Source organism: Mauremys reevesii, linkage group 24, assembly GCF_016161935.1.
Source record: "Mauremys reevesii isolate NIE-2019 linkage group 24, ASM1616193v1, whole genome shotgun sequence".
In the NCBI taxonomy this organism is placed as follows: domain Eukaryota; kingdom Metazoa; phylum Chordata; order Testudines; family Geoemydidae; genus Mauremys; species Mauremys reevesii.
This window is the reverse complement of record NC_052646.1, coordinates 18,927,414-18,941,471: the sequence shown is the minus strand read 5'-3', so window position 1 is coordinate 18,941,471 and position 14,058 is coordinate 18,927,414. Positions and strand designations below refer to the sequence as shown.

Below are 14,058 nucleotides of genomic sequence, written 5' to 3'. Positions count from 1 at the left end.
GGTGATGATGGATAAGTAGCTGAACATGAGCTCCCGGTGCCATGCTGCGGCTGTCCTGGGTGCATCAACAGTGAGCTCTGGAGTCCGAGCGGGGAGGTGATTTTTCCTCTGGATCTGGCCCTGGTGCGACCGCTACTGCGATCCGGTGTCCAGTTCTGGTGCCTGCAGTTCCAGAAGGACGTTGACCCATCGGCGAGGGCTCAGAGGGGAGGCAGGAGAATGATTAACAGGTTAGAAAACCTGCCTCAGTGTGCACAACTTTTCCTTCAGTAATTGTCTAACGATGACGTGCGCATTGTAACCTTTGGAACGGTGCGCTAGGAACGGGCAGTCCCAGAACTCTTTGCCAAGAAAGGTCTTAAGAAAGGTAGAAAGACGCTCACTGCCCTTAAATTCCCAGGACTTTTCCAGCTTTAGAGACACTGAAACAATGTAATTGGGCGTGTGCAGCCCCGTCTCCTGCGTGCATTTAAAATCGTAAAACATACACTTTTTGATGATCTGGGCTTTCGAATGCTGCCCATAAAGCAGAGCTGGCTGTCTACATCATGGGTGGTCAAACCCTGACACTGCTTACAGAGCTTCTATTTACATCTGTGCCCCGAACTGGGGCCAATCGGCCGGAGGTGGAGCAAACTCACTGACTGGAAACTTCCTGTTGTACGAGATCAGATCAGCAACCAGCCTCCCAGCACAGCCACTGATCCCCACACACAGGGGGGCAGAGCTGACGTGTCATTGGCCTGGGGCAGAGCAGGCCAGGGTCTGGCTGGGAGACTGGGCCAGGGTGGGGGACTTGGGAGGGCCCGGCTGTCAGGGCCTCAATGCATCTAGGGGGTGCTGCATTTCTTTTAGCTATAGGTTTTTCCCAGACACTTCTGCAGCTCAGCACTGGGTGAGGGATCCCTGTATAAACAGTCCCTGCGCCCCACCCCAGATTCAGCTGCATCTCAGCTCTTAAATTGAAGGCTGGAGTCAGCAGCCCCTGGAATCCAGCTGCCTTTCCTGAGACCCTCTGGCCCAGTTCTGATCACTAGGGAATCCTCAGTGACCCGGAACCTGGGAGGCGTTTGAGGAACGGAGAGAAAGAAAACAAACGTCTGCGCTCAATGGACCAGTTCTGATCTGCTGACGTTTCCCCTGCTAGGAGACCGCAGGGGGAAATACCCGTGTCCCATTCCCCATCCCCACAGCCAGTCCCCCCCGTGGTGGAGTCAGAAGCCAGCTGACCATTGGAGCTGCCTGTGTCTGTGACAATCTCTCTCGCTTGCATCGATGGCACCGAGATCTCCGGCCAGCGGATCCAGGTTGTGCAAGACATTCTGGGGCCGTGTTTCTCAAATGCAGCTTTTCGTGTGGCCAGAGCCTCCCAGGTGGTTATTGGGGGTGGGGAGCAAAGCAGAGGCCCCTCCCCCGGGGTTTGGCCCTGCCCCCTCTGGAGAGACAAACACTGGAGGAGCAGGGGGCAAGTGAGTTCCCCACCTTCCCAGGGGTGGTGGGGTCGGTTTTTAGTCCTGGGGTGGCAGGCTCCAGCCGTGGGGTTTAGGGCTCCATCTCCGGGCCCCGGGGTCCATCCCTGGGCCCTGCCCCATGGACTTTGAGCTCTGTTTCCTGGCCGTGCAACGGTGAGCTCTGGCCCTGGACCCTAGCCAGGCAGCAGTAGGCTCCAGCCCCAGGCTCACCCCCCAACCACCACCCATGGCTCCCACTGCCTTCCCAAGCCCCCCCATCCAGTCCCCCGATCACCCCTGGCCCCCACTGTCTCCCTACCCACCTCCCCATCCAGGGCTTAATTTGTCCCCTGCACTTCTGGGCTGAGTCAGTCTGCTGGGAGAAGCGAAACGTGTATGTTTGTCCCTTTTCGCAGCAAAATTAGGAGCTAACTGGGAGGCTGGAAAAAGCTCAGGGGCCGACTCTGTGGGTGCTCTCGGGCTGGAACATCCATGGGGAAAAAATTATAACAACAACAAAAGACAGGAACGTTCAAAGCCCCTCATTTGTGTCTCTATTCTGTACAGGTCCAGGAAAGAATAGAGAGAACTGAACATTATTTTTATTATTGAGTCAGCAAAACCCCCTAAATAAATGACTGACAGTAATTTCGACATGGATCTGTGCATCTTTCTTTGTTTTTCCTAAAGTTAATTCAGTATTTTAGGATTTAGGAAGAATTCTCTGAGCGGCGCCAGTGAGCTCTCTGCAGCCGCCCCACCCCAGAGGCGAACACGTCTCAGCTCCGGGTAAGTGATTAGGATCTGCAGCATGTACAGTGTGATAAGAGGTGCAAACTGCTAGTGTTAAAATATTGTTTGGTAACTGGAATAAGCAGAAATAAAGGGTTAGAGCCGATGCAGGGGGTGGGCTGGGCGCCCCCCCCCACTACTGGGTTCTGTCCCTGGCTCTTGGAGGTGAGGGGGGTCTGGCAGGTTAGAGTAGGGGGGTGGCAGGGAGCCAGGACTCCTGGGTTCTGTCCCTGGCTCTGGGAGGGGAGCAGGGTTTAGTGGGTTACAGTGGGGGGTGGAGGTAGAGAGTCACAACTCCTGGGTTCTGTCCAAGCTCTGGGAGGAGAGTGGGGTCTTGTGGGTTATAGTAGGGGGTGGGGGTGGGGAGTCAGGACTCCTGGGTTCTATTTCCAGCCCCACAAGCAATATGCAGCCTGCCCCTGTTGAAGGGAAACGACAGCCAGTGCCAGCCAGAGGGAGGGGAAGTTGGCAGATGCTGATTCTGGGGTTTCTGAGAAAGCATCTCCCCCCAACGGCCCCTGCCAGCGCCCACTTCTGCTTTCAGGTTCCTGTGCTTGCTGCTTCCCCAGGCTCCAAGTCACAAACTCTGAGGAATCCGGGCTGCAGGGTTTGAGAGCCGGGCACTGGGCCCCCCTCTGCAGGTCTAGGGGTGAGTGGAAATGAGGGGGAGGGAGCTGGAAGGTCTGTGGAGATTGGGGTGCCCCTCAATCCCGACCCGCAGCCCCTTGCTATCCCAGCCCTGGGCTCCCCACCCCCACAGCTCTGCCGTGGCCCCCTCCAGCCCAAGCAGGGTCCCACCCCAGGGCTCCCCCACCATGGGGACCACACTGGAGGCATCGGCTCCAGGGGCCACGTACAGCAGGCCAGCTCCCATCTCTCAGCCTCCTTCCCGAGAGCACCTGAGGGCAGCAGAGGGATGGTGGGAAATGGAACTGTCGGGGGTTCCCCTTCCCCATATGGGTGGTTTTGGGGGGCAGGGAGGGCAGGTATTGCAGAGGGGACAGTTATAGATACCCCAGGTTGAGCACATAGGTGCAAACTTCTCACCCATAGTCCAACTGTGCTCACTCCATTGTGCTGACCCAGCTCCATGGGGGGCAAAGATGGGTGTGTGTGTGTGGCACAGACCCCCTGGGGCTCCCAGATACTCTACAGGGGCAGGGCAGCCCCCCAGGGTTAGGGATTGAGTCTGGATCTCTCGGGGCCAGTCCCTTCCCCTCCAGCCTCTGGCAACGGGGCCCGTCCCACCCTGCTCTGTCAGGGGATGGTGCATGGGCCATGGGGGATCCAAGCTGAGACCCGCCCAGCTCACTGCAGTGGATGGGGGCGGGGGAGGCAGGAGGGAGGGGCCTGTACCATTTTAACAGGTAAAGACGGGGGGAAGGTGTGAGTGGCCCAATTCACATGTGAGGAGGAGAAGGAGGGAGTGGTCCCCACCATTCTCATAAGAAGGAAGAGGATGGAGGGTCCATAACACTGACAAGGAGGAGAGTCCCAGCTGCAGGAGGAGCAGGGTGGAGCGGGGGAGAGGGGAATGCAGCTGTGGGGCAGGGAAGGCAGCATTAGTGCCCCACCCTGTCTACAGAGTTCACTGTGCGTTGTGTGAAGAAATACGTCCTTACATTTCTTTTAAACCTGCCACCTATTCATTTCATTTGGGGACTTCTAGTTCTCGTGTTATGGGAAGGAGTAAATCATACCACCGTATTTACTGTCTTCACACCAGTCAGGATTTTATAGACCTCTATCATATCCATGCTTAGTCATCTCTTTTCCAAGATGAACAGTCCCAGTCTTAATAATCTCTCCTTCTATGAAAGCTGTTCCACACCCATCATCATTTGTGTTGCCCTTTTCTGAATCTTTTCCAATTCCGATTTGAGATGAGGCCTCCAGATCGGCACGCAATGTTCAAGATATGGGTGTGCCATGGATTCATATCGAGGCAATATGATATCTTCTGTCTTATTATCTATCCCTTTCTTAATGATTTCCAACATTCTGTTTGCTTTTTTGATGATCTTTGCACATTGAATGAATGTTTTCAAAGAACTATCCACAATGACTCCAAGAGATATCGACAGTGACTCTCAGATCTCTTCCTTGAGTGGTAAAAGCTAATTTATACCCCATCATTTTATATGTATAGTTGGGATTCTGTTTCCCAATGTGCATAATTTTGCATTTATTAACATCAAATTTCATTTGCTATTTTGTTACCCAGTCACCCAGTTTTGTGAGATCCTTTTGTAGCTCTTCACAGTCAGCTTTGAAGTAGTTTTGTATCATGAGTAGTTTTGTATCATGTGGAAATTTTTCCACCTCACTTTTTACCCATTTTTCCAGATCATTTATGAACATGTTGAACAGCCCTGGTCCCAGTACAGAACACTGGTGGACACCACTATTTACCTCTCTCCACTGTGAAAATTAGCCATTTATTTCTATCCTTTGTTTGCTATCTTTTAACCAGTCACTGATCCAGGAGAGGCCCTTCCCCCTTATCCTATGACAGCTCACTTTGCTTAAGAGCCTTTTGGGCGGGACCTTGTAGAAGACTTGCTGAAAATCTAAGGACATTGACTTTGTCACCCTTGTCCACATGCTGTTGATTCCCTCCAAAAATTCTAGTAGATTGGTGAACCATGATTTCCCTTTACAAAAACCATATTGAGTCTTCCCCAACAAATCTCTGCATCTGATCATTCTGTTCTTTGCTGTACTTTCACTTTACTATAATCTCAACCAGTTTGCCCATCACTGAAGTTAGGCTTATTGGCCTTCAACTGCCGGGATCACCTCTGGAGCCTTTTTTTAAAAATTCGTGTCACATTCACTATCCTCCAGTCATCTGGTACAGAAGCTGATTTAAATGAGAATTAGTAGTTCTGCAATTTCACATTTGAGTTCCGTCAGACGTCTTCTCCAGCTTCCTTATGAGAATGTCATGTGGTACTGTGTCAAAAGCCTTGCTGAAGTCCAGGTATGTTATGTCCACTGCTTTCCCCCAGCCCCCAACCAGTTACCTCGTCAAAGAAGGAAACCAAGCTGGTTTCGCAGGATTTGTTTTTGGTAAATCCATGCTGGTGATCACCCCTTCGGCCTCACAAATTGAAGGTTTTATACATTGTTCTAGTAGCTTTCCAGGTGTCGAGGTCAGGCTGACTGGTCTATAGTTCCCGGCTCCTCCTTTTCCCCCTCTGTTAGCCCTTCCCCCGTCTTCTGAGACCTCTCCTGGCATCCAGGAGTTTGCAAATATTATTGCCAGTGGCTCCAAGATTTCGTCAACTAATTCCTTCAGCCCCCTGGGTTGAACAGCTTCCTGCCCCACTGATCTGAATTCATTCTAATTGGTTGGAACATCTCTGATGTGTTCTTTTTACTTATCGCGATCTGCAGCCCTTCCCCTTTCTTGTCCATGGTAACTTCACTGGTTCGCTGTTAACATGTTGGTTTTTGTGGAAAGACTGAAGCAAAACAGGCACTGAGCAGCACTGTCTTCCGACCATCTTCTGTCGCCAGCTTAGGTTTTTCTGGCCGATCTCATGATTCTTAGAGAAAATCTCAGAATTTTTCACCAATTTAAGGATTTCTTTAGCCCACGATCTCTCAGGACTGTCTGATGTTTTTGGGCTTTCTGTGTGTGTTTGGGAGGGAGGAGGTCACTGCACTGCCAGCAGCCCCAGATCAACCCCCTGCAGAGCCCAGCAGCACTGATTGTCCCCCAGGCAGATCTGTGTCCCCAAACAGCCTCTGCTCTCACACTTCTCACCCCCTCCTGTCTCTAAGTCTGTCCCAGCCCAACGCTCCAGCCATGGGCACAGACCTGCTGCCACACCATGATGCTGGGGAAAGGGAGCTCCTGACTCAGGGCCCCTTCTGGAGAGCAGGGGGTCCTGCCACGCTGAGGGTCCTGATCCTCGCCCTGCTCTGGACGGGTAAGTAAGCAGCACCTGCAGCCCCAGTGCAGGGGAAAGGGCAGAACCTGCGCTAAGCAGGGCCAGGTCTGTCCCAGGACTTGGAAGGGAGACTGGCCAGAGGGGGAGGGGAGCCCAGTGCCCCCGTGCGGTGCTAGGGGGCACTGAGTGACAGGGAGCGGGGGCAGGGGGCTCGATATAGCGGAGGGATGGAAACTAAATGGAGTGAGAATTGGTCAAGGACCCAGGTCTGGGCTCGCACGGGGCTGTGGGTGAGGAGTGAGGGGCACTGATAGACCTCGAGGGGAGTTTGAGCTTGTGACGGTGCTGCCCGTGGGAGCCAGCTGAGGTCACTCAATCAGGGTGAACTGCAAACAGAACAGGGCAGACAAACCCCAAACGCTGGTGGTTATTCCAGTACTTAGATTTACCAACCAGCACAAAACAGCTTCTCCAGTACCTCACTGGTCACTTAGAAGCCCAAACCACGCAGTTCCCTTAAAGTGCCCAGCCTCAGGCCTCCGTCCAGACACACCTGTCAGATATGATGATGATTTCTGAGATCCTTACTTCATCATATAAAAGAAAAGGTTCTTCCAATCCCAAAGGATCAGCCACATACCCAGGTTCAATTATAACTTAGATCTTACCCAAAATATACGCTATAGCCAATTCTTATTAACTAAGCTAAAATTTATTTAAAAAGAAAAGAGAGAGAGTGTTGGTTAAAAGATTAATCTACAGGCAGACTTGAATTCAATTCTTGAGGTTCAGATACACAGCAGAGATGAGCTTGTAGTTGCCAAAAGTCCTTTTAGAAATAGTCCATAGGTTATAGTCCAATTTCCATATTCAGGGTGGCTCCAGTCAATGACTGGGGATCTCAATTCTTATGGCTTAAGGTTTCCCCCTCTTAAACCCAAAGCAGATCTGAGATGAAGAAGGATCGTGTCCCAGGCTTCTTATACATTTCCAGCAGCCTTTAGCCTGAGAAAACAATTGGCTTAACTCCTTCTCCCAGACATCCTGGCAATTAGCACAGAGTAATTTACCCATTAAACAGTTCAGATACAGGTTAGCACAACCTTCAAAGAGACACATAGACAATAACACTATTTTACTCAAGTATCATCATAAATGTTAATATTCCTTTTTTGATCTTCGAATTAACACTATAGCAAAAGACAAGACTTGTTTGCTTGCATCACAAGACCTGAGCAAACATCTCCCCTTCTACCTCTAACAATGCAGACTTGCATTTCAAAGCTCTAGTCATTTACATATCTTCCTAACCCGTCCTCAAGGTTCACCCATGGGTCAGGTCAGTCTATGAGTTAATTAACTCTTTCTGGCCCTTTCCCCTCTCAATGAGATATTATATCACAGTCACAACGTCACACCCCCAACGCAAAATTGATGCAGGAAGGGATGACACAAACATCACTGAGTGCATCCTAATGAGTCCCCATCCGGGACAATGCATCAGCTACAATATTTTCCTTCCCTCTTATGTGGATTATATCCATTTCATACTCTTGAAGGGCTAAACTCCAGCGCAGCAACCTGGAGTTGGTACCTTTGGCTTTGTGCAGCCAGACCAAAGGGGCATGATCACTCAACACAGTGAATTTTTGGTTGTACAAATAGGGCTTAAGCTGCTTGACAGCCCAGACAATGGCATAACATTCCTTCTCAATGGTAGCGTAATTTTGCTCAGTGGGGGACAACTTTTTACTTAAGTACGCCACGGGATGTCTCTTACCCCCCGCCCCCTCTTGCATTAGCACTGCCCCCAGCCCAATATTGGAAGCATCTGTACATAGCAAAAAAGGCTTTTTGAAATCTGGGCTGACTAAAACAGGCTCTTTGGCCAAAGCACTTTTTATGCTTTGAAATCCCTGCTCACAGGCCTCCGTCCATTGCACCCGGTCTGGTTTTTCCTTTTTTGTCAGGTCTGTGATGGGAGCTACAACGTCACTGAATCCCTGAACAAACCTCCTGTAATAGTTGGCCAGACCAATGAACGATTGGACCTGTTTCTTAGTTCTAGGGACAGGCCAGTTCTTAATGGCCTCCACCTTCAAAGGCTCAGGGCGCAGTCGCCCATTGCCCACCCTGTGCCCCAGGTAGGTCACCTCAGCAGCTCCCATTCTGCATTTAGACACCTTAACAGTTAGATTGGCCTCTCTGAGCCGGTGCAGCACAACCCCTATGTGGTTAAGGTGATCTTGCCACGAACTGCTGAATATGGCCAGGTCGTCTATATAGGCCCTGGCAAAAGACTCTAATCCCCGTAGGACCTCATTTATAAGTCTCATGAAAGTAGCCCCCGAATTACGCATCCCAAAGGGCAACACTTTGAACTCATACAGGCCAGATTCCACTATGAAAGCGGATTTTTCTTGTGCATCAGCATCTAGGGGAATTTGCCAGTACCCCCTAGTCAGATCCAGGGTGCTTATAAACTTGGCCCCTCCCAGCGTATCTAACAGATCCTCTATTCTGGGTGTGGGGTAAGGGTCAGGTTGAGTGATAGCATTTAGCTTCCTGTAATCCACAAAAAATCTCATGGTTTTATCCTTTTTTGGCACCATCACAATGGGAGAGGCCCAGGGGCTCATGGATTGGGTAATTACCCCCATTGTCAGCATGCTTTGCACCTCTTCCTGGATCTGCCTTTGCATCTCTCCCTTGGCCCTGTAAGCTCTGCTGGGAGCTGGGCGGGGACCCACCGTCTGAATGGAGTGTGTCATCCTATCAGTGAGCCCTGGCCTGTTGGAGAATGTTCGCTTGTGGTGTTTTAATAACATTAGCAGCTCCTTCCTTTGAGGGGGGGATAAACCCTCCCCCATCTCAATGCTCTCGAGAGGCGTCTCTTCCTGGCTTTCAGCAACCATGTCAATTAAAGGGACGGACACTGCCTCTTCCTCCGCACAACAGATCATGTTCACATTTACCTCCCTTGCATGGTAAGCCTTCATTCTGTTCACATGCACTGTCTGCACACTTCCCCGGCCATGGGGTTTCCTCACATCATAGGTAACCTCATTAATCCTTTCCACTACCTCCATGGGTCCGGTCCAAACATCCTTCATTTTGTTCCTCCGGACAGGATCTAACACCAACACCATGTCCCCTATTTCAAACACTCTCTCCTGAGCATCTCTGTCATACCAGGCTTTCTGAGTATCCTGGCTCTCTTTCAGATTCTGCTCAACCAACTTCATCATCTCTTGCAAACTCTCCTTGAACTGAGCCACATATTCTGCCACTGGCTGCTCTGTTTCCTCCACATTACCTTCCCATGAGTCACGGACCAAATCTAGGGGCCCCCGGACCTGCCTCCCATAGAGCAGTTCAAAGGGAGCAAACCCTGTAGACTCTTGGGGCACACTCCTGTATGCATACAATAGATACGGCAGCAGAACATCCCAGTCATTCTGGTGTCTATCCACGTACATTTTCAACATAGACTTCAGGGTTCCATTGAACCTTTCCACTAGGCCATTAGTCTGGGGGTGGTAGGGAGCAGCTTTCAGGTGCTTTACCCCACATAACTCCCACAACTGCCTGAAAACCACAGACATGAAGTTAGACCCACGGTCAGACAGTATTTCCTTGGGAAAACCCACTCTGCTAAAAATAGAGAACAAAGCCACTGCCACTGTCTCAGCCTCAATATTAGCCAAGGCTACAGCCTCAGGATATCTGGTAGCAAAGTCTACCAACACCAGGATGTATTTCTTCCCATTTCTGGAAGGTTTGGGGAATGGCCCCACAATATCCACAGCCACTCTGGCAAAAGCCTCCCCAATAATGGGCAGAGGCTGGAGGGGCACCTTGCTAGGCCCCCTTAACCCCTTACGCTTCTGGCACAGTTCACAGCTCCTGCAGTAATCCCTCACCGACCCAAAGAGGTGAGGCCAGTAGAAATTTTGCTCTAGTCTGTTACACGTTTTGCCTACACCCAGATGTCCTGCAAAAGGACCATCATGAGCCAACTTCAACAAATCATTGCGGTAACTCTCAGGTACCACAAGCTGCTTGCGAACTGCCGCTTGGGAATTCTTCCTTCCCCTAGGCAGTTCCCTATACAACAGACCATCCTGCATAAAAAACCTGCCTCTCTCTTTACTAACTGGGATCTGACTCTGAGCTTCATTCCTGGCTTTCTCTAAGGACCCATCACTCTGCTGAGCCACAATGAATTTACTCTGGGTTTCGTTTAAATTCAGAACCATCTCTGATATTTCAGACAAACCCTCGCCTGATCCATCTTGAGAGACACTCTCTGTCTGTTCGCCATCCCCCTCACTGCAGTCAGTCAGGGTATCTGCCACTGACCCACAGTTTTTCTGTGATCTGGTCACCACATTAACTTGGCCAGGCACCCCCAGTATGTTATTTCCTACCAAAACATCAGCCGGAATCAAATCCCGGACAGCAGCCTTCACATCCCCTTTAAAGCCATCCCACTCAAGGTGGATTCTAGCCATTGGCAGGTCCACGGAGTACTCAGATAGGGCCACTATCGTCACATACTCCCCTGGCAACATGTCCTCTGGCTTCACCAGATGTCCCTTGACTATAGTTACATCCGAGCCAGTGTCTCGCCACCCCATGCATTCAGCACCATTGACCTTTGCCTCCTTAATAAACCTCTCACTTCCTTGCCAAGCCTCAGTCCTGACATAACTGGTGAGCTCATCACCTCCTCCCAGACCACTGGAGAAGATGGGGTTGGCATTAGCCACTGCTCTGCTTGCACCTGGACTTAAGGTGGAGCTGTTGGGACTTGGTTCAGCCTGGGAGCTCAGGGTAATGGAGTTGGCATTTACTGTGGCTTTTGGGGTTGCTGGCTTTGGGCTGCTCTTTAGGGTCGGGCAATCTGGTCTTATGTGGCCAAACATACCACAGTGATAGCATTTAACCGGTTTACTCTTGGGGTGAGAGTTCCCACCCTCTGGGCCCCTGTGAGCAACCTTATAAGAGTCAGGGCCAGGTTTAACTTTAAATCCTTCCCTCCTCTTGAACTGGGGAGAATGGTGATTAGTTTTCCCCAGGGCTTTACACCCTTCTCGAGCCCTGTTTTGGGTATGGGCATCCGCAATCTCTGCCGCCCGTAGGACTGACTCAGGGTCCCTATCACACACAGCTGCTCTCACATGGTCAGGCACAATGTCTAAGAACTGTTCCAAAGTTATTAAATCCAGCAGCTTTTCAAAACTCCCATGTGCCTTTGCTCCCATAACCCATTTTTTAACAAAACCCATCAGCTTATGAGCACATTCCACAAAAGTACAATCATTAGACATCTTAAACTTTCTAAACTTAACTCTGTAAGAATCAGGAGTAACCTTGAACCGCCTTAACACAGAATCTTTAAACTGCCCATAGTTCAAGGCTTCTTGTTCCCCCAGTTCATTAAATACCTCCCTGGCTTTTCCAGTCAGTCTGGTCAGCAGGACAGGCATTTGCTGATCATCGGGGATCTGGTACAGATTACAGAGGCGTTCAAAGGTAGACAAAAACTCCTCTATATCCTCAGTATCGTTGTAGATGGGACACATCCTTTCCCAGCTTTTCTCCCGGTGGTGGGTAAGTGGAGTACCAGGGGGTGATGACTTTTTCTGCTCTTCCATTACTTGGAGCCGGAGTTTAACTGTCTCCTGTTCCATCTTGTGCGTCTCTGTTCCATTTTGTGAGTCTCCTGTTGCCTCTGGCGAGCTTTCTCTTCAGCAGCCAGTAATTCCAGACGCCCCTTACGAGCTTTTTCTTCTCTCTCATCAGCCTCCTTCTTTCTTTTAGCAGCTTCTCTTTCTAATTCAGCTATTTTTTGCCTTTCCAGCAATCGAAGATCTGCTAGTTTCTGTTCATGCTCCAGTTGCAGTTTATTTGCTGCCTTTCTCATTGTAATTGTTTCTGCAGTTTCTACAGCATCAGGTAAGGGCTGTGCTCCTGCCTCCTGATCACTGGCCGTTAACAGATCTCTCATTTCTTGATTTGTAGCTTTCTTTCTAAAGCTTATCCCCTTTCCTGAACACAAATCTTCCAGGGCTTTTTTGTCAAGACCCTCATATGCTCTTTGCTCATCCATTGCAACTGCTCTTTAACCAACCAAACTCTCAATACCAAAATTCCAATTTGGATAGCGTGGGGTTCTGACCCAAAGCTTAATTGACCTGGTTCTGTGGATCCAAGCACGACTACGCCACTGTGACGGTGCTGCCCGTGGGAGCCAGCTGAGGTCACTCAATCAGGGTGAACTGCAAACAGAACAGGGCAGACAAACCCCAAACGCTGGTGGTTATTCCAATACTTAGATTTACCAACCAGTTAAAAGATTAATCTACAGGCAGACTTGAATTCAATTCTTGAGGTTCAGACACACAGCAGAGATGAGCTTGTAGTTGCCAAAAGTCCTTTTAGAAATAGTCCATAGGTTATAGTCCAATTTCCATATTCAGGGTGGCTCCAGTCAATGACTGGGGATCTCAATTCTTATGGCTTAAGGTTTCCCCCTCTTAAACCCAAAGCAGATCTGAGATGAAGAAGGATCGTGTCCCAGGCTTCTTATACATTTCCAGCAGCCTTTAGCCTGAGAAAACAATTGGCTTAACTCCTTCTCCCAGACATCCTGGCAATTAGCACAGAGTAATTTACCCATTAAACAGTTCAGATACAGGTTAGCACAACCTTCAAAGAGACACATAGACAATAACACTATTTTACGCAAGTATCATCATAAATGTTAATATTCCTTTTTTGATCTTCGAATTAACACTATAGCAAAAGACAAGACTTGTTTGCTTGCATCACAAGACCTGAGCAAACATCTCCCCTTCTACCTCTAACAATGCAGACTTGCATTTCAAAGCTCTAGTCATTTACATATCTTCCTAACCCGTCCTCAAGGTTCACCCATGGGTCAGGTCAGTCTATGAGTTAATTAATTCTTTCTGGCCCTTTCCCCTCTCAATGAGATATTATATCACAGTCACAACGTCACAGAGCTCAGGGATGGGCTCTCAGGGGGCTGTAGGTCGGGAATGAGGGGAACTGGCAGAGCTGGGGTGTGCAGTTCAGGGTGGGTCTCTGCTCTCTATGGGTCCCACTTTTATCCCTCCCCATCCCCTGCAGGGTCCCTGTCCCAGCCACATGGATTTACCCTGATGGTGCCGCAGTCGGTGTCGGTGCAGGAGGGTCTCTGCATTCTCGTCCCCTGCACCTTCACGTACCCAGCCTCCTACGACACCGACAATCCCTCGGCCCAGCTCTACGGAGCCTGGTACAAGGAGCCTGCTACTGTGGACCAGGATCCTCCCGTGGTCAGTAGTGTCACCAGCCTGGGAGTGTCGCAGGAGACCCAGGGCCGGTTCCGGCTGACGGGGGATCCAGTGCACGGCGACTGCTCCCTGCAAATCATTGATGCCCGACGGACGGATGCAGGGAGATATTTCTTTAGCTTCGAGAAAGGCATGTCTGAACACACTTACCGCTCCAATTCCAATGGCACTGACCCTGTGCTCACAATCTCCGTGCCAGGTAAGAGCAGCTGCAGTCACCGCTTGTGAGAGTTTCCCCCCAATCTGAGCACTGGGGTACAGATGTGAGGACCTGCCTGAAAGACCCCTTAAGCTTATATTCTACCAGCTTAGGTTAAACCTTCCCCAATGCACAAATTCCTTCCCTTGTCTGTTGTGTATTTGGTTGTCATGGTTTTTGTTCCTACGGCAACTGAGTTAGATTATTAGGGGATAGCCCAGCCGGTTTCGGCCGGTTGGGTGAGCTCTGTGTCTGTAAATAAAATGGTGGTTTTGTTAGCTGTCTGCTGTCTGGCCTCAAGTGTTTTCTTCCTAAACCGGCTGCCCCCAAGGATATAACAAGTGGCGACGATG

At 50.1% G+C, this 14,058-nt stretch overlaps 1 protein-coding gene across 1 annotated transcript; it reads left to right on the top strand.

Annotated features, from left to right (window-relative positions):
* The first annotated feature begins 2,838 nt into the window (after nt 1–2,838).
* LOC120390229 (myeloid cell surface antigen CD33-like) lies at nt 2,839–13,824 on the top strand. Its single transcript, XM_039512691.1, has 3 exons — nt 2,839–2,892; nt 6,033–6,181; nt 13,301–13,824. The coding sequence occupies exons 2-3, from the start codon at nt 6,058–6,060 to the stop codon at nt 13,732–13,734; spliced, it is 558 nt and encodes a 185-aa protein (XP_039368625.1). The 5' UTR covers nt 2,839–2,892; nt 6,033–6,057; the 3' UTR covers nt 13,735–13,824.
* The last annotated feature ends 234 nt before the right edge of the window (nt 13,825–14,058 follow it).